Source organism: Podarcis pityusensis, assembly GCF_964106645.2.
Source record: "Podarcis pityusensis genome assembly, chromosome: 2".
NCBI classification, from domain to species: domain Eukaryota; kingdom Metazoa; phylum Chordata; class Lepidosauria; order Squamata; family Lacertidae; genus Podarcis; species Podarcis pityusensis.
In genome coordinates, this window is record NC_138029.1 from 69685597 (window position 1) to 69713066 (window position 27470).

Sequence of the window (27470 nt, forward strand, 5' to 3'; positions counted from 1 at the left end):
AGAAATGGAGAGAACCGAAATGGATGCCAGGGACTGAACTTGGGGCCTTCTGCATGCAAACATCTGCTCTGCCACTGAGCCACGGCCCTTTCTCCTTGTGCCATAACGCTAAGATAGTAATATTAAGAGGGTTTCCCTCAACAGACTTAATGGATTCTAATGGGCAACAGGGGAGGAATGTTGTGGCGACAGCGGGGACTGGGAATCAGAGTTGGAAGGGACCGCAAGAGTTATCCATTTCAACCCCCTGCAATGCAGAATTATTTTGCCCAACGCGAGACTCGAACACATGACCCTGAGATTAAGAGTCATGCTCTACCGACTGAACTATCCCAGTAACTCTATGAAGAGTACACAGTTTAATGCAAATCCCCCCTTTAAAAAGAGGAATTCTGGGAAGTGTAACTTGTTAACCACGCTGGGAATTGTAGCTCTGCAAGGGATAAACTACAATTCCCAGATTTTTTTGTGTGGGGAGTGCAGTTGAAATGGATGGTGCATGTGCAGCCTCCATGGGAACAGATATTTTTCTCTCCCTCTTGGAAGGAGAGGCTGTGGGAGGATGCAGCTTGGTCCCCGGCTGACCTGTAGCAAGTAAGGTAAAGAAAGGGAGATAACTGATAACTGCCTGATGCTCATCTGTTGCTGCCCAAGAAATCTGCAGCCATTTCCTACTGGGCGCTGTTCCTGTCAGCAGAAACATTTGATAAGAGCCTCTCAGCTGAGACTGAAGTCAATGCATTTCAGATTAGCATGTACTTCTCCGCTCTCGTCTTCTGGGGATCAGCAGCTACCAGTTCTCAAGATCGGTTTCTCTCATTACCACCCTGCTACTGCAGAGAGCATCCAGGCAAGGGAAGATGGCTATGCTAAGCAGTTATTCCTGCCGATGGGGAGAGAGCGCCTAGTAGGAAATGCCTATGGCTTCCTGTGCAGCAACAGATGGGAATCAGGCAGCTCCCAGATTCCTATTTTGACCAGGTTCCCCTCCCTATTCAGATCAGGGGAGGACCTAGGTACATCCTTTGCTGAGAAAGGGGATTTTTCGCACATGAGCAGGCTGAGGAGAGGTCAGCCTCATCGCTGCTCCCTCATACGGATGCCTTCGCTTATTGCGAGCTCCCTTTCTGCGAAGGACAACCCTGCCAGCGGGCTGAGGGGTGGGGGAGGACAGCCTGTCTGTGCAAATGTGCTGTGTGCTGGAGAATGGGGAAAGGGAGATAGTTTAATGAATAATAAAACATATTTGAGGCCTCCGTGACAGCTGGGCAGAGGTTCAACAGCAGAGACCGCCACAAGCTGTCTTTGGGCAGCAGCCTCTCCGTGACCAACAAGGGTGAGCACAGGACCTGACAGCAGCTTTTCTGGAAAACACACTTGCTTTCAGCCTCTGTTTCGAACAGAGCTGGTGAGTGAAAGGTTGAGGCTCTGCCATCTCCCTCCCTGTCCCGTCAGCCCCAGGAAACACACTTTCTCCTACCCTGTCAGCTCTTTGCAGCTTCAGCAGCCAAGGGTGGGCAGACCTGAGGCCTGCATAGTCTTTGGTCTGATGTCATGCAGGTGGGTAAGGAGTTGGGGGTGGAAGCTGGGGGGGGGGGAAGGGGGTGGCAGAAAAAGAGGGGAGTCCTGCTTACTTTTGGCTCTGGTTCCAGACACTTTGGGCCCTTGCCCCTGTAAGAAATGGAGAATGTCGCTTTTTCATAAAAGGCCGAAGGCCTCAGAAAGTTGCACCATCTGAGCAGAAGGTTTCACAGATAAGGAACCACAGACTCGCTTTGGGACTTATCTTTTCTGGCTTGTGGCTACAATGCCCCAAAACAGGGCAGCTTGCTGCTAGAATGTGGTTTATCTAGACGCTTCAACACGCTTCAGCAGGGGGGAAACTTGTGTATGCCTAAGGGGTGGTCAGGATGTGGCTTCATCGCTTGAGTAAATGTGTAAGACCATAGGAACATGCTTCCTTTTAAGGTCGAATGTCATTAAGGGTGATGGTCTCTGAATTCAGAGGAATGGGAGATGTCAACAGAGGTGGAGAATTTAGTATTTTAATTAGGCACCCCCCCCAACCAATGGGGAAGTGGGGAGGGAATTTGCACTCAGTTGAAGGGAATACAGTCAAACCTCGGTTCTCAAACGGCTCCGTTTTCGAACATTTCAGCTCCCGAACGCCAAAACACAGAAGTAAATGCTCCGGTTTTCGAACAGTTTTGGGAACCTGAATGTCTGGTGTGGTTTCTGCTTGAGTGCAAGAAGCTCTTGCAACCAATCAGAAGCCACGCCTTGGTTGTTGAACGGTTCGGAAGTCAAACCATCTTCCAGAACTGATTATGTTCAACAACTAAGGTTTGACTGTATATGCTTGTGTTTTACTGAACTTGGGTGTGCGTGCTTTTGGGACAGCCCCTTCTTGCAAGAAAGATGTAATCAATAAAACTCTTTGCTGCTTCACCAATTTTGCTCAGACTTTATTTCAAGGGTCTCGGGACCCAGAGTCTTGGGACTGGCATTTTTATATCTCACACCCCACAGCCCTGGCCACCATTGGAACTAGCCCTGCCCTCCTCCCACCTGCAGCAGAGTGCCCCCCCCCCCGCTACTTCCAGTTGTCTTGAACCCCTGGCTTACCTGGCAGCAAGTCAGTGTGCCAAGTCCAAAGTTCAAAGTCTGAGGGTCAATCCATACAAGTGAAGTCCAAAGGTCAGGAAACGATTCAGGGTCAATCCAAGCAGCCAAGTCCAAAGACCAGCAGTCAGGATACAGTCCAGAGTCAAACCTGAACCATGGAGGTCCAGGAGCCTCCAAGTCAAGGTCCCTCAACATGGGCAGTTGAGCAGACACAGCCCCTCAGCTCTGCTTCCCCTTTGTCCTTTGCATGCTTATTGGAGGATCTGGCTTGATGAGGCATGTGACCCTCACCTGTCCTGAGCCTACTCCAGCTGAGGAATCACTTCTCCTCCCAGAGCTAGTGAGCTGCACCTGGCCAGCTAGGGAGCTGGGCTCTGGGCCCTTGCCTGCCTTAGCCACCCCTCCCCTGCTCCCTGTGCTTCAGAGCCCTCCATGTTCAGGGAGACAGCTTGCTCTGGTGTAGCTAGACACCCTTTGTCAGCATCCTCTTCTTCCTCTTCCTCTTCCTCCAGCCCGTTGTCCTGCCAGTTCATGACACCAGGCTGGACAGGGTTGGCAGTCCAACATGAGATTGACAGCAAGTGTTGAGAAAAGTGACCAAACAACTGAGAATGTTAATTTGAACTTTGGGGATTTCAAAACACCAATTTCATTCTGGAAGTTAACATTTAAAATTTAACAAATGAAACCATTGTTACTATTACCGTTATTTTATTACTACTACTATAACTATTTATATACTGCCCTGCATCCAAAGATCTCAGGGTGGTTCACAAGAACCTTAAGGCAATGTTAAATTGCTCACTCCAGTGTTTTACACCTTCACAAAAGCAAAGCAGTATCTGGAACGTGGAATGTCTGGGCTTTCCACAGCCATATTGCTACCGCCAAAACTGCACTTCCCCAATTGCACTGGGGGGACAGACCTGGGAGTGATTTGGGGAATGGTCTCTGGGAATAATCTTGAGGTCTAAGTATACATGGGAGGTGATTCTTTAGGTGGTCTGCATTTTCTTCATTTGATTGCTTAAATGACATATTACGTGTCGGTGATCTGCTCTCAGATCCCAGTTTCTCTACCGCTATTGCCACATATTCCCTGATTTTGCCTAACACTATCATACTCTAAAATATTCCTTAAGGAATTTGTGTCTGATGAGTCCAGAAAAGTACCCAGCTAAGAAATAAAAGTGATGCGTAAACCACCACATAAGCCCTATACTACTACTACTTGGTGATTTCTCTATTGGCTTGGAAAATAAAATAGAACTGATGGCTGGGTGCACCTTAGTAGCTCCTGTGTGGAGATCCCAGTGTTGGCACCGGAGAACTTCGCCCAATGCTGGTTTTGTATAATGTGCCCAGTACCATGCCAGAGTGTGGTCACCCTAGTTCTGCGACACCTGGGATCAGGATGCTCAGAACATCCTCTCCCTCTTAGCTTCTTTGAAGCCAGTCTGCCACACAAAAGGAGACAGACACGGCTGCAGAAAAAGGTGCAGCCAGGCTTGCAAAGCAGAGATTATTGCTGCCCAGGCTACCGAGCCAAGCTTTCCTTTGTTTGCTCACTGCTATCAAGTACCCTGAGTGAAAGTGCTCCAACTGAGCGGCAGTACAGGCTGACAATTTCCGTGAGACGTCCGCTAGACACTGTGCAGAGAGACGAGTGGCTCTGTCCCAAGGTGACACCGTCCGCCACACGCCCTGGGACTGTGTCAGCTTTGCCTGGAAGGAGGCTTGTGGGAGAGGCTGCTGGTGGGATCCCCAGCCTGCCGTGGTTGCTTTCGTTGGTGTCTCCTTGAGCCGACCCTGAGCATTGGTGACAGCTGAGCTTGGGAAAGTCATTCTGCTTTTTCCTTATCACCAATTGAAAAGATAAACAAGGGGTTTTGCTTCCAGCAGCAGGCCTGCAGTGGATTGACAGTTAACGAGGAAGAAACCAGGAGGGTTTCTTTTATGCAGACATCTTTTATGCAGTGAAATTGGAGAAAGATCTCAGATGCACTGAAATTTGGCGAGGTAACAAGGGAAGGAGTGCGTGCCAAGGCAGTGGAGGACATGGCAGCTGAAGACGTGGCAGCACCAAATACAGCCTATTGCTTTTTTATTCATTTTTTACCTTGCCTTGCCATCAGCTTCAAGCAGCAAGCAGAGTGATTCTAAGCAGTTAAGTTCCGCAGAATTTAATGGGCATCACTCCCTAGCTGAGGCTGCTTGGATTACAGCCGCTGGCTCAGGGCCCATTTATGCACTGCACAGAATCAAGAGGTGAAGCTTTTCCTATACTGCCCCACCTCAGACAACAGGTGGCAAGTCATATCTGAATCCTACACATCTAATCGATTGTAGGAAACAATAATGTCAAGAAGGGTTTATTGAGCCTTTCTGCCCCACAATGCATTTTTTCCTCCGTAAAGAGAGGTGGTTCCTCACAAAAACAAAACATCTCTTTTTTACAGAGGAAAAAACTGCTTTGGACATGCAACCTCCTCACTTTTCCATAGAGAGCCAGAAGTGCCCAGTTCAAACAAAGCTTTCTCACTGAATATATGAAATGGGTTCAAACAAAACTTTGAGGAGTCCACGGGACTCGGGGAGCAACAAGGCTCCCTATTGTACTGGGTGAAGGGTAACACTACCACTGTTTTGGCCATGGAATGGACAAAGCCAGCAAGCTCTAAATAAAGCCCCCCTCCCCCCCATTCTTCAAGCCAGGTAGGGTTGGAACTCAAGATGCCTGAAGCCCAGATAAAGGAAAATCCATCCTGTGTCATGTTTTTTTCTGAAAAGGAAACCCCTTCTACACCTTCCTTTCTCTTCTGCACACGCAGAATGCACATACGCCTTTGCAGGACACCTCTAGGCCACTAAAATCCTTCTGTCTTTAGCAGGAGCCGACACCAGCCTTTTCACAGTAGATAAAACAATGTCCCATTAAGATAGCATGTCATCCTTCCTTTAGTTCTCCCTGGCCTCTGTAAGCAATTTAGAGACAGGGATTTCTTTGTTTTATGTGTAATTGCTGTTACCTGTAACCTGCCCTTGAGCTCTTGCAATAACGCAGGCTCTGCATCAAAATAAAATAAAGTCCCAAGAATGTACAGTATTTTGTAGGAACATGGAACAATTAGGTAATAACAGAACATCAAGGTGTGGGCTGCTCGCTTTTGCTGTGCCACAGGCCATGTTAGATACCCCTTGGGCCTAATTTTTAGATTCGAAGCTCTTTCAGGCAGGGACTGAATGAATTATATTACGGTACAGTACCCAGCACAACAGAGCTCAGGCTAAATGTGGCCTTCAATTAAAATTAAAACAGCAGCCGAGAGGGGATTGATCATAGGACAAGCAGGGGAGCCACACCATTGATACCACAGCCTCACAGACCTGCTATGTGTGCGTGTAACTCAGGGTAGCAATTGGCAGCCTATAGACCCCATTTGATACCTGCCTTGATTTTTCCTTTCCTATGCCAGCTTGGAAATCTACCCCAAAGCACTTTGGCCAGGGATAATCCAGCCTGCCAGATTTAAGAAGTTGGCCATTTCGGATTTAATTTAATCTAATATCTTAGGACAAAAACCCAATTTTTGTCCTCTTTTTCTCTCCTCTTTTATATTTATTGATCTGTGCTCAAGTTATGGTACCTGCTTGTGTAGAACGTAAGCCGAAGACAGGCTAATCTTGTCCATCACACTCATATTCTGTCAGTGGTATGAAGTTAGTGCAAAAGAGGGCAGGCTATAACCAAAGCTACACACACCTCTAAAGAACCATTGTTTTTAATGGCAGAAGCACACCTTTATATCTCTCTCACTCATATAACAGGTCTTAAAAATGCTCAGCTTTGGCTGGACTACTCACCAAGTTTTTGACGTATGCAATAAGATGCCTCATACTGACCAGTGGGCTTTTTTATGGACACATAGGTTGTGAAGTAATAAAATAAAACAATAATAAAAAGGATTCCCAAACAGCAGAGGATTGCAGATTATAAAAACATAATAAATATATTTCATTTTCTTTTATAATTGAAAAGCAAGGTTGAAGAGGCATCTATAAAGTACACAACCAATTCAATACATGACAAATCCTGTATGGTTCATACAATATGTACAGAAGAGGGATGTCTGAAGCTGGTAGAGAAGTTGCGCTCTTCCTGCCAGACAAAGTCAGTGGAATGGAAAAGCTTGCTTCCTATTCCGTTTCCAGGCCCTTTTTCCATTGTGCAATGCTCAGTATTTCTTCCTGCTCCTGAGGCTGGCTTTGGCTTGTTTCTGACTGCCAGAGCCAATGGCAAGCTGTTTTTTGAAGTCCACTAGGCAGTCTTTGGCTTCAGAAATGGAGGTGAAAGATTTAATTGGAGAGTCACTACAACCTGCTTGGGGATAGGTGCTCTGGACATTGTGGCTGCACTCTGCTTTCTTGCCCACCTCTGCCAAGCTGCACCTGATAGGAGGGAAATACAAAAGAAAACAAAATGTAAAACCAGACAGCTAGTCTTACAACATGAGTCTGTAAGCCATAGTCTTACAAATGCAACTCTTCCAACTTCCTCCTCTTTATTTATTTAATGCATTTTACCCTGCCTTTTGGTCCCCTTCAAGGTGGCTCACAACCTAAGTTAAAAAGTCCTACAAAACACATGCAGTAATAAAGATAAAAAGAGAAGAGAAAGAATATTGCACAAAATAGAGCAAACATATAAAACAATGGGGAGGAAGAGGAATTGTACTAAAGGCACAGTTGAACAAAAAAGTCTCAGCAACTTGTCTAATCACCAATAATGAAAGCCCACTGGGACACCCTGGAGGAGGAAGCCTCAGACTCTGGGCACCAATGCAGAGAAGGCCCTGTCTATGTCAATTTGACCTGCAATGACAACAGGGTGCAGAGCAAGCTTCCCATTATTAATGCAGCAAGCAGGGCAAGGTCATGTAAGAGAAGGTGATTCTTCAAATATTCTAGTACCGTTTAGGGCTTTTTAGGCAATCAGTAGCACCATAACCTGTGCCCCTATGCATACTGGCAACCAATGAAGAAGATATAAAATGAGAACTCTGCTGTCTAATGTAGTCAACACCTCCTAGTGTTGAACTCAGAGTTATTTCCTTCCTGCCTGCACTCAAAGGTATTTCCTTCTTACTCAGAAGTGGCTGAGTTCCTTGTCCATCAACGGCAGAAACTAATGTTACATACAGTCAACTTTCCACCTTACTAAAGCCTTTCCTTTGGCTTTGCTGATAGCACGGTGCTCAAAACCTGCACTAAGGTGGTCATACTTTTGCTACGGCAGGTGAAAGACCCTGTGGCACTGGCTCACCTTGAGTCGTCTTCTCCAGATAGTGCGGCAGCCTCCTCTGCATCTGAAATGAGAGTGCATCACAGGATCTTAATCCCACCAGCAGTGGTCCAAAATTCCAAGTCATAGGAAGTGCAAGTTCCATTTTATTTTGCACTAGTGACTGCTTAGAAGCCATTATGGCAAGTATGAAGCTTAAATACAGAAATACATAAAACCTCATCTGGAGTATTAGTTGTCCAGTCTGAGCATTACTCTTTGAGAAGGATTTTGGAGACAAATGAGAACAGGTTCAGAGGAGATCAATAAAGATGGTCAGTGGTGTGGAAACAAGGCCTGTGAGGAAATGCTGAAGAAACGAATGCTGTCCTGACCCCTGTACTCCTGTTTAGAACCCCATTGTGAAAGAAGTAGTCATTTTTCTGTGAAGGAGGGGAGAAGAACTTCAGTTTTGTTGGGGGGGTTGTCTTTTATCATGAAGTAGCCTTCCTCAATCTGATATCCTCCACATGTTTTGGACTAGTATTCCCATCATCCTTGACCCTTGGCCCCAGCCAGCACAGACAATAGTCAGGGATGATGGGAATGGTAGTGGGCACAATTTTGATGAAGGGTGCCTTAAGGGTTCATAATGTTACAAGGTGACTGGTGTGTGTGTGTGTGTGTGTGTGTGTGTGTGTGTGTGTTCTTGTTTAAACAATCATTGTTCCCTGGAGGCCTTTCTACCCCTCCTCAAAGACAACTGGTCAAATTAAAAAGGGGCAAATATACAGACATGACCTTAAAAGGAACCGGGTATATTTAGCCTGGAGAAGGTTGAGGAGAGACGCAGTAGCACACTTCAAATACCCAAAGGGTTGTCACACAGAAGAGGGCAAAGCTTTGTTCACTGTTTCCCCATTGGGCAAGAGAAGATCTAATAGGTTTAAGATTAAGGAGTGTAGAACTCAGCTGAATGTTTGGGGAAGCATCCTGGCAGCAAGAGCAGCTCGACAGTGGGACAGATTACCTAGAGGGATGGTGGGCTCTTCCCCTTGCTAGAGGTCTTCAAGCAGAGATCTAAAATGTCCACCTATTGATGATGCTCCAGTTCTGTATCATGTGCACTGAGCAGGGGGGTGGACTGGAAGGCGTAGAAAACCCCTCAAAACCTACAGCTCTGTAATCATGGCTGGCCACTCTTTCAAGACAACATTCATTCCAATGAGAAGCTGCATCCCTTGGAAAACACTGCTCAGCCAAACTGGATTTGGCAGAGGAGGGGGAACTATACCTTTTCTGGTGTTGCAATCTTGGAAGGAGCCCCATGGCAACAGATGGAGCTTTAAAAATGATTTTGTTTTAGACTTCTATCACCTGAACCTACGCCTTTTACAGAGACAAACTAAAACCAAATGTTAGCAGAAAAACTGGTAATGAAAAGATTTTTTAAAATATAGCTGAATAATTACTATGCAGGGGAAAGGAGGCAGATGCATTTCTGCTGCCTTGTTTCAAAAGAGACCTCTCACAAAGCTTCTGGGGATGTTCCTTCAAGAATCAAGACACCCAGTAATGACCTTTCCCCTCATTATGGCCAAACAGCTCTGCTAAGAGCAACAAAATTGTGGTGCGCAAAGGCCTGGGTCTTTCTTCAGAAAAAACATGCATGTGGGGGAGAAAAGCAGCAACCAAGGCTGAGCTATGCTCTATAGACAGAAGGCAATCATGTGCTTATGCTATGTTAGGGAGCAACGGTAGAATCACTATATCAGCAATAAGGCAAAGGTCTGGTGAATCTCAGGCCTGGGGGCCAAATGCAGACCTCCAGACATATCTATTTGGCTCATATCTCTCGCCAGCCCTGCTCCATGCCCTCCTTAAGTGCTTTTGCCTGGCTGGAATGTGCCCAGGAATGAACTGCAATGGCTGCTCTTCTTTGCTTGAATGGTAGATGGAGAGAAGTGCATGGGTGGCAGGTTAGAAACCTCTGGTGATGTAGTCTACTGTACAAAGAATCTAATGCTCTACCCATTTTTGCCTCTAGTCCTGCCCACCACTAGCATGTGACCCATGAAGGGATGTAGCCCTCCAGCTGAACAAGGTCTCCCACCCATGCAATGAAGTGTGTTGCCTCTCCTACCTGAAGCCTTGTGTTCGGATTGCTCCAGCATGCTCAAGAGGTGGCCTTCCATTCTTCCCTTTTCCTGTGGCAAAGTAAGAAAACATCCTCATTAGGTCCTGCACGAACAGAGCTCCTAAGGCAGAACATTTCCTGCTATGTATTCTGGACAGAGGCAAAAAGGCATTGGGAGAATGTCACAAAGAAGACTACCTGAGTAGAAGGCACTTGGCAATGTAACACTGGTTTCAAAAGTATGTCAATCTGGAACACAAAACATTTTGGAAACTGTACCTTATTTCAAAACTTGCACATCTCCTGTGGCTCAGGATCCGTGGTCTGGCTTTGCCAGAGAATGGGAAAAAAGGGTTGGGTCTCATAGAAATCTGGTGTGTAAAAGTAGGGGGGGGAGGAGCAATGAACAATTTGCAAGCGAGCTGAGCAAAGAAGGCCATCCCTTTGATCACTACCTTTCCCATTTTATCTTCTATTTTTTTTAGTAGATATTGGCACAGTGTTTTCAGGCACTTCTTTGCAACCCTAATGTTCAGGAACATGTGTTGTTGTTTTTAAGACATCCTGTTTGTAGGTGCACTAAATCGGATAAGCAGAGAATGCTCTACTGGAGGTGTGCCATAAGGATCAACAGGCAAAGGCTCCAAGTCTAGCCTTTGCAAATAATCTTGTCCCTTGTTTTATCAACTTTTGTATTTCATTCTGTAGACTGAGGATAACCTCAACCTCTTGTCTAAATGAAGCACCATTTTGACATATTCTCACTGAAGATGTCTAAAATATGCACAAATCAAGCCAGGTAAAGAAGTTCCATGAGCCGAGATGAAAGGAAAAACAGAGAAATGATTATTTGCCCAGATCTTCCAAGTTTTTAACAGCTTGTGGGGAGAGAGATGACATCTTCTAGGCTTTAACACTCTAGCTGCAAACTACTTATTAAGTTTAGCAGGGCTAGGTAGAGAGGCAGGACTCCACAATCAAGGTGAGACCTCTATGCAAAATCCCTGCAACAACCTTAGACATTACTAATTCTAAAGGGATGGAAGAGAACATGATCAGGTTACTGAAAGGAGCTGCAATCTGTTTTGGACCCACTGGCCTCCTGTGACACCCTTTGCTATGCAGATGAAACTTCCCTAAATGTCTCTGTCACTTCAAAATGTTAATTGCCATGGAAGTCATCCCAGTTTATCTGTCCATTTTCCTCTCTACCAACGAAATCCCCTGTCTGCCCATCCCAGCAGCAGCATACAAATCAAAAGCCAAAGATGGATGGGAGCATCTAGCAGTGGCCAAAAATGTATATTTGGCTGTAACAAAAGAAGGGCTTAGTAAAACAGATTTGGTGAGAGGTTCACAAAAAAGTCACTAAAGATTAGAAAGAATTTGGGGATTTATCATCTGGATTACATGCTATGGCAAACATAATTAACATGAAACAGACATACACACACATCCCATGATGGTATGCCAGGAAGTAACAAACAAGAACCGTGTTGTTATGTTAGAACTGGGATGAGATGTAATGAGAGGTCCCTGTCTATCACAAAAATATAAAATCACCAGGCCCAGCAAAGGGAATGATGGTAAAGAAATGCTAAGTGTAGTGATGTTGAATCCTACATTTTAGATTATTAGCTGTGCTGGGGGAGTAAGAAGGCAGAGGGGTTGTAGGATTGCTGCTTTTGGTGGTAGCTGTAGGACATCTAGTTTCAGTCTAGGAATCAAATGGAGACCAGAAACTGCATTCTGATTCTGTTATGCTGTGCATCTGTTGGCTAACTAAATACAATCCACCATTAATCAAACTCTTCTAGTTTATTTTAATTGCTCATCAAGTTCTATGTGGTAATCAGGTAGAATACTAAAGTAAATTTGTCAACTTTGAAGATTCCAGATTCTTTAGAGATTATGATTCTTTCTTTTAAAAAAAAACTCAGAAAAATCTTATGTACATCAAAAAATTCTGGGCAGGCATTCCTCTAGCTCCCCAAGGAATACAGACAGGGCGGGGGGGGGGGGGGAGAGAGAGAGCGAGAGGGAGGGAGAGCGAGCCTCAGGAGAAGCACACTTTCAGTTCAGAACATGCAATGCCCAGGTCACGTGAGAGCATGTGGAAGCTCCTTTGTGCAGGTACTGAGGAACAAGGGAGAGGACCTAGACCCGGAACGCCAAAGGGGTGTGTAATGCCTCCTGTTTTAGTATAAGACAGGCTCTGTCCACATCGGAAAAAAGAGATTTGAAGTCAGTGGCATTAACAGAGGCCTCCCACAGTGCTGGAAACTGCATAACGCTTGGCTGTGTCCCAGCCAAACTCATCAACAGGCAATCTCGTCATTTGCATGCGAATCCCCGAGGGCCTGGGGTATGTGATGGATTTAAGGGATTAGACAAAACTGAGACATCATGTTGCATCTTCCTGCTGAGAAATCACATTGCCTTAGCACTTGCGCTGCTGCCATGGATTACAACCTCCCTGTCAGAAATAAATCAGCAAGGAGGCTGAACGCAGACCTCTACCGCAAACAAGATGGGCAGTGCGCACAAGGTAGCAGGCAAGTGCATCAGAGGGTGCCAGGGCACCAGGATGCTGATCCTTATTTCATATGCCGGAGGTTAAATGTCCACAAGGCATTAGCTGGAGGAACATCAGTGACCAATGCGAAGGGAAAGGGCCAGCTAAATTATCATATGGTAAACAGACCAGGTTTAATAGTGTTTTGACAAAATAATTATATACCCAGTTTGTCATTACTTAAAGATGATAGTATAATTGAAAACTAAGGGCTGCAGCAAACTGGGGCCCAGTGAATGATTCAGGAAAAGTGGCCTGTCAAAAATATCTGAATGTCTGCATTCCAGTTAATACTGGGAACACCCATAAATTTTAGTTAACTATGGTTTGCACCTATGTAGCGTAGGCTTCGTGGCAAAGGGGTTCTCTGTAACACATACTCTGCGCTCGGGGGGGGGGCACAGTTACCTTTTGAAAGAACAGGATACTCCTGAGAAACAAGCTCTAAGAGGTACAGATGTGTAGTATAGACCAGTGTCTCTTTTTGCCAAGGGAGAAGTATAAAGAGTTTGGAACCATGTATTTGCATCTCTCTCTCTCTCTCTCTCTCTCTCTCTCTCTCTCTCTCTCTTTAAAAGAATATGGCACTCTAATGCACACTCTTCTAAAGAATGTCAACTCAGACTCTTTCATGATGCCTGCAGACTTAATGTGAATGAGGCATAATGTGAATGAACAGGCATAATGTGAATGAGAGCTTGCCAGTGTCAATACCTTTATTCTATGTTTTTGCCTGTGAATTTGGTTTTAAATGTGTCATGCCTGAATACTGCAATGTAGTACTTTTAAATGTACAAATGTTCCTGAAAGCAAATATGTAAGTCACTTTGGTTTGCCCTGGGCAAGACAAAGTGAGACAAGTAAGTGTAACAAATTTAATAAACGATGGTGGTAATGATGATGGTAAACTATTTTTGCAACTGCCCCTTCATGGCCTTTGGTGTGCATGGCATGGCATGATATGGAAGCATTATGAGTTCCTGGATCATATGTGAAAGATGCTCCCCCAATTCTCATTGATAGGTTCTGCAATCTGGGGAAAAGCCTGCCCTTTCTCCTCAAGGTCCCAACTTTGGGCTAGATCAAAACATATTTGCATTTGCTGTCTGTGGCACTGCAGGAAACAATGTATTCTTCTATTGTGCTGTCTACAAAAGGAAAGGCCATAAATGTTCATAACAGACAGCAGCACAGAAATGATAACAGCATGCATTTTCACAATGTAGCTATGGTGCAGCTGAAACAACAAAATATACAAATTGCAGAGGAACATGCAGGTAGAGAAACATATAACAAGAACTCAAAAAGAGAGAGCTGTCTATTTGGGGACTGAAGGACAGCAAGGCATGCCTCTTATGGATATTCAGGGATAATCAGGGATTTGGAATCAATTTTGACTTAGCAAAATCCATTCTTTTGGGATGAGACAAATATGTTGCTCCAGCATTCAACTTGCTGGTGTGGCACACAACTTCAGAAGCGGAAGCAAGTACATTGGTTGTGGGAGATGCAAAGGCGGAGATGGAAACTTATTCCTGAAACAGACATTGTTTTGTTCTAGCTTAGCAGTGAAAATCCCAGCACGCACCACTGAGAAATGGAAGAATTTTGGTGCTAGGAAAGGAGATAAAGACTTCCTGCTCCTGAGAGACAAGTAGGGGTCCTTGAGGCCCTCCCTTATCAACTTCTGCAAAACTACTAGAGAAGGGTTGTGGGCTGGGGACCAATATTGGGCCTCAGCCCTTCAGCTTGCCCCTTGGTCATGCAGTGACCTTTCGATTGGCAGGACAGCAGCAGCAGCAGCTCCACACATGTGTGGTGCATAGGAACTGGTCAGAGAACGAGGCTGGAACATGGAGAACCGGAAGGGAAGAATGGAAAGAGGAGAAATGGACCACATGGCTGGCTGAGCATGAGGGAAGGAAGAGAAAGAATGGAAAGGAGGGAGATGACAGGGAGAGATGGGCCGAGGGACTGGGAAAGGGGACGCTTTACAGACAAGCTCCAATCTCCCTTCCCAACTGGTCACCAGCTGAGCCAGGAAGCCTCTCCTCCCTCCTCAGAAGGGAAAGGGCAAGAACAGGAAGGAAACTAGAAAGATATAAAAAAAAATTCAAGTAATAATATGTGACTAAAGAGAGGGAAGCTGTTACAGGTGGTGGAGAAGGAGGATTGCTGAAAGCTGGCAGTATGGGGGTGGGAACAGGATACAAGCTAACTGTGGAAGGAGAAGGGTAGAAGACATGACAGAGATTGATAAAAAATATTTGGAGAGACTTGGGGAGGTGGAGGCGGGGGAAAAGGGAACTATGAAATAAAAATACACTTATGGAACTGTAGGAAGAATTTTTTTCTAAAACTGGATGGCAGGGATGAGTCCAGACGCCTCCAGAGCGAACCCTGTATTTAGCTTGAGGAAACCTGACCTATGGAACTCCTTGCACAAGGAAATTGCTGTGATAATGAATCCAACGATTTACAGAAGAGGGGACGTCAATAGAAAATTGTGCCAGTTTACTGTTGGCTGATTATGCCAATCACCACTGTCATTTCATCACTGGCTTTGCCCACACACTGCCACTTTGTGACTGGCGGGTGTCAGTAAATGTTAACCTTCTCAAGTGGGCTCAGGGGGGAGAAAGTTTCAGAGCCCCTGTACTACGCAGAACAATGTATATACTTTGTAAGCAAATCTTCATCATCTCAGGGGAAAGTGGTGATCTGAGAGTCACAGATTTTACCCATTTTCCACATCCACAAGGACTAGAAAGATACTTAGCATGCAGTGCCAAGTCAAAAACAGGAGGGGGCCAGGAGAATCGAGACTTCTCATCCCATTCCAAGAATTCAGGGTGAATTACAACACAGTCTAATCTCAGGTGCACAATCCTGCAAGAAAGATTAGGCTGAAGAGACAACTTGCTAAAGGGCATTCACAGAGGCTCACGGCTGAGCAGGGATTTGAACCTCTCTACATGGGATCATGTTGTGGAAGAGCAGCTCTCAAGCAGCAGGTAGTAAGTCTGAATAGCATCATAGCCAAGCTTACTTTTGTTGTTAGAGATATCACATTCAGCTGCCCCACAGAAAGTTACCTCCTCTCCCTGCTGACCATTTAATCCTCACCCACTGCTCCCCACAGTTACACTATGATGCTGAGCGGGGTGTTTCATTTTTTTGATGCACTGTAGTAAGTCATGCTAGGTATAGTGGACATGTGCTGCATCTGATTGAGGCAAGGTTTGGGTCAAACTTCTAGAATATCCACCCTCCTGGGGTGCCAGGTTCCATGCAAAAGGCCCATGAGAGCACGGCATCTGCACAGTTACATCAATTGTGTTTTAAGGTTGGGACTTTAGGGCAAAGGGCAGGTAATTAGCAAATAATAAAACCCAATTCAAAGTGCTGGATTTGACCTATAAAGCCTGAAATGGCTCTGAAAGGCAATATCTCAAGGACCAACTCTCCCCATATAAACCGTCCCAGACACTGCAATCATCATCCAAGAGGGTGGCAATACAAGAATGGGCCTTTTCTACATTGGTTCCCCATTTGTGGAATGCTCTCCCCAGGGAGGCTCACCTTGCACTTTCACTATACATCTTCATGTGCCAGGTGAAAATGTTCCTCTTCAACCATGTCTTTGACCAATTAATATTCTACAGACTCTAAAGGGTGCTTGTGGGAGTGGGGCGGTTACTGTTTTTGTTTTAACTATTTATTTTGTGCTTCTATCCTGTATTTTTCTCTTGTGAAACGCCCTGAGATGAAGGGCAGTATATAAATTTAATCTCTTCTTCTTCTTCCTCTTCTTCTTCTTCTTCACCGCTGTGTGGGGTAAACTCAAGGAAGACAGTCCTAGCTGAGTGGCAGAAAAACTACTCTGCATGCAGAAGAGCCCAGATTCAATTTCTGGTATCTTCAGATAGGGCTAGGAGAGACCCCTCTCTGGAATCCAGGAGAGACACTGTCAGTCGCTGTGGACAATGCTGAGCTAGATAAACTAACAGTCTGACTTGGTATAAGGCAGTCTCTTAGGTTCCTAAGAGCAGCTTTTAAGCAGCTGGGGTAAGTCTTACTTTAATGCACAGCCTCCCTTTAGAAAATCATATGCACTAATGCATATGACCTGCTGGAACAGATATGCAATAATGTATGCAATAATGGGACAGGTATGCAATAATGCATAGACCTGCTGGAATAGATATGCAAGCATGAGAAAATAAAACTGCTTCATGAAAGAGTCTATTCTCACCTTTGTGCGCCTTGGTCTACTGTCACCCTGGGTTCCATTAGCAGTCCGACTCCAAAGACAGTCGTCCACATGCCTGTGATACTCTTTCCATGGCACCAGAGTCTTACAGAGGTAACACTTCTCATACCTACCAGGCCAGAAGAGAAAGAATCACATTAGGATTCACTCTGCCTTGAGTGCTTTTTGCTTCTCCAAGCCATTCTGTGGCGAAGGCTTGTCAATGTGCACAGCAGGATGACCAATAAAACTGGCCTGATGCCAATCAAAAGGATGGAGTGATTAGTGGTTTTCCCCCAACTGCTTTTCTGTGTCCTGCTGCTGCAGCAGTGGGATGGTAATGAAATCAGCTCCTCTAACTATCTCAAACAATGCCCGTTTCCCTTCAGACATAAAACACCCTGTCAACACAGCTGAAATGAAGTGTTATGCTTTTGGAAAAGGGAGTTACATTTTGCCTATGAAGCATACTATGTGCATTAAATCAGAGATATGTTTTCCTGAGTTTGAATGAACTCATCTAAACTTGCACATCAAGTCTTCCAGGGCACCGACTGCATTTTAGACCTCGCAAGATTTAGAGGGGAGAACTGAGTGTCGGCCAATTTCCAGAAAATCTGGCAGAAATGTCATCCTCTCCCAGCTCCTTTCACTCCAACCTCCTAAACTGTGTGCACATGTTTCCGTGCTGTGAAACTGACTGTGCCCACCAAGCAGGAAGGACAGCTAGATCACAAGAACAACATGAATGCAAGTGCAGAACTGGAAGAGGGTGCAGCTGCTGAACTGTGGGATCCTGAACTGGAACAGCTCAACAAGCCTCTGAAGAGCCCCCTCCATGCTAAATTCTGCAGTACTTTTCCATATTTTCTTTCCAGTCGTTGCTGATTACCAAGATAATGTGTCTAAACAGAAGCTGTCCTCTCTATAATTAGCCTAATTCCATTAGTGATGTTGCCATCCAGTGTTTGTAACAGCAAAATTACTTCCATGGCAGGGATTTTTACTGTCAGATCCTTTCTTATGATGCTGTGTGGGTGGGAGGGGGAGGAGGGGTGGCAGCAAGAAAGATTAAACAAAACCATCTCCATCTGAACAAAGTCTAATTTCATTAAGGATATCACTGCAGGTACCATCCTTGCCAGCCTTCTTCATCAAGCATCTCTCTGACATGCAGATCTGCCACTCAAAGCTAACTCACTCTTTCAACAGCTACCTGCTCTTAGAGCTTGTCAACAGCCCAAGGTTCTGCTGCTTGCAGGGATTTGATATATGCTCACTTTAGCAACTGTAGCCAATGAATTATAACTAAATTGAAAGTTTTGTCCCAGGGCAAACAAACAAACAAAAAAAAATGCTGCTCAAGCTTTGTGGGGGCAATTTTCTACCACTATAGGATTTTGCTTGTCAGCCACTGTAATAGATTACTTTGAAAACAACAACAACACACAAAAGCAAACCTCAGAGCAATTGGAACCTGCTCATTTCCACCACAATGAAACACCATCATTACAGATTTGTGCAGTTGTACAAGCAATCCCCTCCAACACCTTGGTAGAAAATGGGCATACTTGTTGTATGATCTTTCTTTGAGACATGGAATGGAGGGAGAGGCAAAGCAGGGCGCAAGGAAATGCAAGCTCAGATGAAACATGGCAGCCACAACAGGCAAGTACGGTGTTAGCACTTGAGTGGCAGCTCTATGTGGCTTTTTGCATAATGAAAATGGTTAGAAATTTTGACTTATTCATAATGGTTTGACTTGAACCATGCAAATGCAATCCCCAGTGGCACTGTCTGATTTCCAGATGATTTCACTGTATAGTGTACTGCAGATCACCAGCTGGTTGAATCAAAATGAACTCAGCCATGATCTGCCAAACATTTATAAAACTTAGATGCCAATCCTAGCATTTCATGATCCCTGTAGTGCTGAAACGGGCAACCTTTCTTCTGTCTAGGGCTGCACTCTCTCAGGAGTAATTTGTGTGTGTGGTGGGTGGGTGTCTGTGTGCAGAGCTGAAGACACCAAATCAGATTGTCAGTTACCCCCTTTCCTCTCTCCTCTTCCTCTTCCTCCCTGCCCAAGAGATTGAATGTGACAAGGACAAAGAACCAAGGGCAGGGATCTGAACATTCAGAACCAACCTTCATATCACCCACTGAGTTTTATGGGGGAAAGTATTGTTCCATGTGTGGCAATGGCTTTGGAGATGAATGGAAGGGTGGGAGAGCTGGGGAGAGCAAAGCGCTAAAACAGAGAGTAGCATATCAAAAGCGCCTCAGCAAAACTTGACAGAATACAAACAGAACACAGAGCCAGTCAAAAATAAGTGAAAGGGAAGCCAAAGGCAAAAACAGGTAAGAATCAGCTGGGCTTTCCTTTCACAGGAGTCTCTCAGATGCCAGAGTGAAGGATGGTGGAGGCAGGCAGTAATGCAATCACCTTCAAGCAGAGAGAGACAGTGCCAAAGCTCCATGGGCTGGTGCAGCAAAGGGACCCACAAATGGCCCCAAAGAGGGTCTTCAAAGGAAAGAGGGAAAAGTGCTGTAACATGGCAGAATATCTACTTACCTGTCAGTGTCAGCGGGTTCTAACGACTCTTTGCAACTGGTGACTTTAGTCTTGGCTGCTCTCTGTCGTCGGGTTAACACTTCAAAACAAGAACAGAACAGTTGTTCCACCTCACTTCTTAAGAACCTGAGGAGGCTTGTCAAGAGTCCCAACAAAATACACAGTGTGCATTTGGAAAGCATTTTCAAAGCTCTCCTACCCAGGCAGCACCAGTTCGTTTGGGGACATCACAGTGGGAAAAGTAAAAAAGAGGACTCTTTTTTTAATGGCCTAGTCTTTCCTACTGTGAAAGCTGCAGCTGTAAAGCTTCCGCCCAGAAAGAATATTTGCTAACTTCTTTGTCCTCCTGACATAATATAACATAAAAAGATAATGACAGCAGCATTTAGATGTTACTTGCCTCAGCTGACATAAACACTTTTTTGAGCAAATAATGTATAGCTCAGTTTCAACATTCACATGGCCTCTGTTGGCAGCCTAAATAATTAAGCTAAAGAGCTGTTTCAATGCCTGAAATAAAGATTAGGTTTTCTTACTTGGCTGCACTACATAGAACCTATATGGAAAACCACAAAACACAGGATTCCTGTATGTAGGTTTCAGGCTCTCCAGCTCTTCCAGAACCATGATTCAATCTGAGGAAGTGCAAGACCCTTGGGCTCAGTCAAGGCTTGGCTGGATAACCTCACTGAGTAAAGGTGAACACTATTACAGAGGCTTTCTATACACTGCATAGCTAAGCATTAAAAGTCTGGGAGGGAAGGGGGAAGGCTTGAACTGTGGGCAGGATTTGTTTATTCAGTGTGTAATCCAAAAATATCCTATTTCTATATTCAGAAAAAACCAGGCACATTTGCTTGCACTGACTTAAGGTGTATCGTCTATTTTGATTGCGATCCTGGTTGTTGTTTTTGGCAGACTTTGGAATCCTTTGGCAAAGATTCAGTAGCGGAAGGAGAAGATTGAGAATAAGGATGAAGATCCATAGGGGCAGAGGGGAAGACAGGTAGGCATTAACAAATGGCATAAATCTTTTGCCTATCACTGGTCACTAGACATTCTGCTCATTTTGCTCTGTTCCATTTAGATTCCACACTTCCAGCTGAACTAACCATGTACTTTGAACCTGTAGAATTCAGGATGGATAAAATAAAGTACTCCTTCTTGCAGTACATAGTTAAAGTATGGAGCTCGCTCCCCCAGGATGGCCACCAACTTGGATGGCTTTAAAAGAGAACTTGGACAAATTCACAGAGCAGAGGACTATTGATGGCTAGGAGTCATGATGGCTATGCTATACCTCTACAGCTGGAGACAGCAATGCGTCTGAACACCAGTTGCTGAAACCATGGTTTCCAGTTTCTGCTCCCTGGTTTCCCACAGGCAACTGATTGGCCACTATGAGAACAGGATGCTGGACTAGATGGGCCATTGGTCTGATCCAGCTGGCTATTCTTATGTTCTTAGCACCCACGAGGACCAGGAACAACAAAACAAAAGGCAGATGCTAATTAAGCCAAATTTTACACTGCACTTAAGTACACATACATACAGCCCCTCAAACAATGGTTGACTTCTTTTTTTCAATCAGAACCGGTGATGAGGGTGACCCAAAAAATAAAAAAAAAAGTGCTATGTGTTTGTCAGCAAGCCCAGCCAAATGCTCCAGCTTTTCTTACCAAATATATATAAGGAGAAACTTAAAAGTGCTGTTCCATACAGCTGAATTCCTTTCAACATATTCCTGTTGACAGGCCACCAGCTATGCTACTTGGGGAACATATCAGATATCCTCAGCCATTTCCACCAGGGTGCTGGAGTTTCTAATGCAGAAACAGATGTTGCTTTAAGCACTCTTGGGCAATTTAGTGGAGGGGACAGTGTATTAGAACACTTTTACAGCCTTGTATCAGATCTTCCTGTGCTCAATATTCTCATTAGGAGAAAGGTCTGAATCAGTGTTATAGGCACTATAAAACTGTTACTGTTTGCTCAACATCTGCTGTAAAGTGGGTGCCCACAGAGTTCAGACTAGAAAGATGCCTTATTGGTGCCAGAGCAGTCTGGGGCCTTGAAACATACATTTTTGCTCCACAGTTCTTTTGTCCCTGTTCCCTTGCTGGTTGCTATAATTGACTGGTTCATCTGCTACTTTTCATGAGTGGATTTGCCCCAATATATATACTACAATGACCAGTGTGTAGTTTGTGCGCTCTCTGGGTTGAAGCTTGTGTTTGCAGAGGATTCTGGGGTGCCCACTGTGTGTAAGACAGAGTGGATCTGCGCTCTCCCTCTCTCTCTTTTTGAAATGCTGACCAGTCAGTTATCAAAAGAGGGCACCCTTGTTTCCACCAGCCTGGCCTGGATATGAATCAGTGACCTGGGTGCATGAGGCTTCCATGCCCTGCTGTTAATCCCCGAGTCACCTGACGCTCCCAAAGGCTTTTTCACAAGCTCGTTTGCAGCAAAAGCATATCAGATATCTAAGCCAGTGCACAGTTGTTAATATTCCTGTAACAGTCTTTCTCAGAGTGCCTTGTGCACAGCTCAGGTGTTAATCAGTGCTATTTTTTTCCAAGAGAAAGGAACACATCTGGCACAGCAATCCTGCTAGAAACCTTTGGGACTGGGGCTACAGAAACACCAGAAAAGACCTGGTGTGACAGCTGTGCTGCCAAGAGCAGCAAGAGAAAGTGCAGGGGTGGCATCACCGGTTGGCTCAGCCCGTCACAGGTGAGCTGGCCTGCTCCCGTTCCAAACGCTCAACCCAAGAGTGCTATTGCCGGATTGCGCCAGCAGAGCTCAACTCCAGCAGAGATAGCAAGCCTAGAACAAGGTTCCCAAGGAGGAAGCTTAGTGGGGGGAAATCTTAACAGAAGCTACAAGATAAATCTCCTCTTAGAGCAAGAAAAGGAGTGGGCAAGCATGCCTCTCAGCCATCTATACAAAATGAGCACAGCATCTCCCCTCAAAACATGCTGAGCTAAGTCAGACATGTTCGCAATGCTCATTGTAGTCAAATTAAAACTTTATCAGCTTCAGATTTCTTCTTGTCAGTACAAAAGAACCTTGGCATCCTCCTGACTTCTCTAGATATCATCTAAACCATTTTTTTTTGGTGAGTGTGTGTGTGTGCATTCCACATTGCCTAGGCTTTTCTGTCCATACTGAGATGGTCCAGGAGCTCAAGGCAGCACATCACAGTAAGAATACACCTTGAGGAGTTGATACGCAGCTCCCCTGCAGCGATTTGCATAACTTGATGGGTTTCTGAGGATTCCAGCATTCTTTTCTTTAAAAAATTGTGTACATTTTGAGCTCTTTTGGTTGCTATGAAACTTGACAGCTCAAACTGCTTCCTGAGTTATAGAAAAAGATAGATCTTCCAATATGGCCTTGGGCAAATCATATAACTGCAATGATTTCCCATGACCTTACCTCCTTGAAAGTACATCATCTTATTACTTAAGAGTTACAGGTGATCTCTTGGAAATCACCTTCAGATTTGAGGAAACAAGAAACCACAAGCAGAGAACTAAATATTGTCTCAGGGTCTGCATAGCGATTTTGAGGGAGCCAGCAGTCAGGGGCACAGCAAACAGACAACAGGACTCCTGTAATCCACACTGCAGCTGCATGCAGTCTGTGCTAGTCACCTGCCTATCCACAGTGCAGAGAGAATGGTCAGGGAGCTAACTTAAGTGATGCAACCCACACCACCCAAGAAATGCAGAGCAACTTTCCATTCCTACTTTCTTAACAACTTGGGACCAGTTTACACATGAGATCGCCTTACCCTACATGTTTCCACTCAACCACTTCGGCCAGAGGAATTGGCACTACTACAGGCGCCACGTAAAACATTGGTAAGAACTCAATTGTTAAGTGTGCCATCACCTGAACTCTGAAACTCCCTGCCTATTGAGATCAAGCAGGTGCCTTCACTGTACTACGTTTTCGGGCAGTTGCTTAAAATATTCCTCTCTAGACAAGCCCACCAGATGCTTAGAAAGTTGAGGTAATTTTAATCTGCTTTAGTATTGTGACTTCTGTATGTTTTAAAGCAGGGTTGTAAATTTTTCTTACCATTTTATCTTTTGGGTTTTTTTAACAATCTACTGGTGTATAAATGTTATATAATAATCTATAAATAATACTTTCTCTGAGATTCCTCTCTGCACGACTATTTCTATGATAAAGCACTACAGCCAAGAGTGCAAGAAATCCCTCAGAAGATACCCTTTGGCCGAGAAGTGGATCCTTTTGGTTCAGCATATTTTCCTAGCATCAAAACCGAGTATAGCTCACATCCTTTACAACTATTGGGGAACCATAAACGAAACAGATTATATCAAGTGTCTAGGAATACTGCTTACATTTTGCAGCAGACTTCCTATTGCCTTTATCTAGGGCTTCCTCCCCACCCCGCTAAATATCTATTCTCGTTTACCAGCCATGCTATTTTTTGTGCGAAGGATCCTATTAATGGAAATAATTTATTGTACGTTGGCCCTTCCAAGAAGTGATGAAGCTTTTCCCTGCGCCAGTTCTGTTACTTTTTTATGCTGCATCAGTGCCACTTCTCTCAGTGTTGAAGCTTTATTAAAAAAAGCAGCACCAGCACCAGCATGGCTGCAGCTCAGAAAACTGAAGACTGTGTCACTCTGTGCACCTGAGTTGTGGCTGCAGGAAGAAAAAGAATGGTACCCTGCCTTGACCTATTATAGAGCTGGACAGCTTTAGCTTTGTGGTCACTGCGGCGGAGGAATAAAGCTGGAGGGCATGTTGAGAACAAAAAGGCTTGGGGAAGGTAACAGCCAGTCTGTTGCAATGTTCCTGTCTGAACAGTCCTTGGAAATATCTGCAGATTGGAAGGGAAATGAAAGGCTTCTTTCTGTTTTATACCGAGGCTGGGGCAAGGCATCAGGGGGTCTGAAAGGGAAAACTGCAGCTGTGAGCCCTAAGTGTCTTGCTCTCTGCCCCAAGGGGGAGCTTGCCCAAGGGGGAGCTACTGGCCTGCACTTTGCTGCACTTCAGCATCACTACAAATGCTCAGAGAGAAGAGCAAGACTAACACACTTGCTGCCCCAAATGGAGAAACAAATGGTGCCTGCCCACACCTTACCAGGCAAACACTTTAAGAGGACTTACTGCACCGTTCATGGGACGCGGGTGGCGCTGTGGGTAAAACCTCAGTGCCTAGGACTTGCTGATCGTAAGGTCGGCGGTTCGAATCCCTGCGGCGGGGTGAGCTCCCGTTGTTCGGTCCCAGCTCCTGCCCACCTAGCAGTTCGAAAGCACCCTTAAGTGCAAGTAGATAAATAGGTACCGCTTTATAGCGGGAAGGTAACGACGTTTCCGTGTGCGGCGCTGGCTCGCCAGCTGCAGCCTCGTCACGCTGCCCACGTGACCCGGAAGTGTCTTCGGACGGCGCCGGCTCCCGGCCTCTTAAGCGAGATGAGCACGCAACCCTAGAGTCGGACACGACTGGCCCGTACGGGCAGGGGTACCTTTACCTTACTGCACCGTTCAGATATTTACAGTGGTACCTTGGTTCTCAAACGTAATCCGTTTTGGAAGTCTGTTCGACTTCTGAAAGGTTCAAAAACCAAGTATCCGACAGCCACATCGGATGTTCAGCTTCCGAAAAACGTTCAAAAACCAGAACACTTACTTCCGGGTTTTTGGCATTCAGGAGCCGATTTGTTTGTCAACTAAGCCATTTGAGAACCAAGGTTCCACTGTATTTTATTTCATAAAATGTATACATAGGATTGTTTTTTTAAATAAAAAAACCTTCAAAGCCGCTTACAGAAAGATAAAGCAAGAAAATCAAGGAAAAAATTACAATCCTACTTTAAAATATGCAAAAGTTATAATACTAAAATAGATAAAAATTACCTCAATTTTTCTAAGTACCTAGGTAGGCTTTGTTAGGAGCATCCTACTCTTGTGTAGAACCCCAGCAGAGACACATGCCTGACTGGCATGTTCTCTCCCTCCTGGTCGGTCGGGAGCTTCAAGAGCTTTCTCCAACCCGAACATCACAGCGACTGATGCCTTGGAGACATCAGCACACTTAGGGATCCGAAGAGTCTTCGCAGTTTGTGTAACAGAACCAATAGCACAGCATTTTGGCTAATCTACTTTATTTACATATAATACACTTGGAGCATTCTGACTTAGCTCCTTCCTCTTTCTCATCAGACAGCGAAGAGAGAAAGAACAAAAGACAATAGTACCACCTCACGGAACACAGTAATACCAAAACATCCTGTCTCCGTCACTTCCACAAGGTGGAATGAAAACATACACTGTCATGTGATAGACAACAATCCCATGACTGCAGACGCAGAGAATGAATCTCCAACATCCTCCCCCGATTCATGAGTGTAACTGCAACAAACATACAGATGTCATGCACACAGTATACCCCTGTATCATCTGTTCCACCTTTGGAACTACCTGCAACTGGATTGGCCTGGGGCCATACCATCTCATACTTCTGACTAGTCTTGGCGTCATAGCTCTCCTGACTATCAAGAAGTTTCACACCTGGCTTTGTTGGGACTCGAACCCTAGTCTCGTTCCTCTCTGAGGAATCAGTGATGGCACACACGGCCTTTGGATGTGGTCCAGCTTCCTTGTCCAAGGAAACAGTGTCCAGTCCAAGGAAACAGCATTTTGGCTAATCTACGTTATTTACATATAATACACTCGGAGCATTCTGACTTAGCTCCTTCCTCTTTCTCATCAGACAGCAAAGAGAGAAAGAACAAAAGACAATAGTACCACTTCACGGAACACAGTAATACCAAAACATCCTGTCTCCGTCACTTCTCACACTGTGGAATGAAAACATACACCGTCATGGGATAGACAACAATCCCATGACTGCAGACACGGGGAATGAATCTACAACAGGCTTGTCTAAACAAGAATGTTTTTAGTAGGTGTCAAAGAAAACACAGTGAAGAAACTTGTTTGATGTCAATAGGCAGGGAGTTCCAAAGTGCATACACTGCCACACTAAATGACTGAGTTCTCATGAATGTAGAACAGATATTAAGTGGCACCTGTATGTTCCACCAATTGAAGCAGTCAAGTGGGCACATATAAGGTAAGGCAATCGTGTAAGTAAACTGGTCCCAAGTTGTTCAGGGTTTTATATACTAATAGTAACACCTTGAACTTGGTTTGGTAGCAAATTGGCAACCAGTGCCAATCTCTGAGCACGGGCCTTGTATGCTGACAAGGCCTCACTCCGGTCAGCAATTGTGCTGCAGCATTCTGCACTAACTGCAGCTTCTGAATCAAGCATGAGGGAAGCCCCGCATAGAATGCACTGCAGTAATCCAGTCTAGAAGTAACCAATGCATGAACTAGTGTGGCAAGGCTTTCCTAGTCCAGGATCAGCCATAGATATCAAACAAGTTACAGTTGGGAAATAATGCTTCTAGCCACTGAGGCTTCCTGAGTGGCAGAGTTGGATCCAGAACATTAGTTCCTGCCTGCCCTCATCTATTTCCACATGATAGGTGCTTTGCCCTGCTAAATCGAAGGGCCATTCATGTCCAAGGGTGGAACTGCAGCTACCTGATCAGCAGAGGCCAAGTCGCACAAGGGGCTAACTGAGCCCCACCTGGTCCTGTAAGGCTGCTGACTCCAGCCTGGCTGCTCAGTTTGAGCATTTCTTTTTACCAAGCACAGACTATGCTGTCAGGTGGTTTATTCTGGTACACCTGCTTTGCTGTCTGCTTCCCAGCTTGCCTGCAGGCTTGATGAATTGCAATAGTGTCTATGAAGGTGCTCTGCATGTTTCCTAAATATAGATTCCAGATAGACTTGCCATAGAATAAATGGGTCAGCTTAGGGCAACATCTCCAAACAACTTAAATGGGCAACCGTGCCTGTGCTCTGAGCCACAGCAACAGTGTGCAGACAAAAGACATACAGCTGCAACTAGTGAACAAATGGCTCTAAGTATCATCCAAGCTGAAACAGCTTCTTTAGGTTACAAGCTTT

General features: G+C 45.1%; 1 protein-coding gene and 1 long non-coding RNA gene across 4 annotated transcripts in view; both read right to left on the reverse strand.

Moving 5' to 3' along the window:
- Positions 1–6609: 6609 nt before the first annotated feature.
- The window catches only part of UIMC1 (ubiquitin interaction motif containing 1), an 86531-nt gene continuing 65670 nt past the window's right edge, over positions 6610–27470 (reverse strand). For all 3 annotated transcript variants that reach the window (XM_080988107.1, XM_080988106.1, XM_080988105.1), the window contains exons 10-14: positions 19446–19524; positions 16874–17000; positions 10050–10113; positions 7949–7991; positions 6610–7074 (exon numbers count right to left, since the gene is read on the reverse strand). In XM_080988107.1, the coding sequence (XP_080844233.1) occupies positions 6861–7074; positions 7949–7991; positions 10050–10113; positions 16874–17000; positions 19446–19524 (527 nt within the window). In that variant the 3' untranslated portion in view covers positions 6610–6860. The remainder of the gene's footprint in view (positions 7075–7948; positions 7992–10049; positions 10114–16873; positions 17001–19445; positions 19525–27470) is intronic.
- On the reverse strand, positions 22577–25835 carry LOC308467824. Its single transcript, XR_013981319.1, has 2 exons — positions 24962–25835; positions 22577–24591 (listed from the first exon to the last, which is right to left on the reverse strand). It is a non-coding gene; the product is annotated as an uncharacterized lncRNA (long non-coding RNA).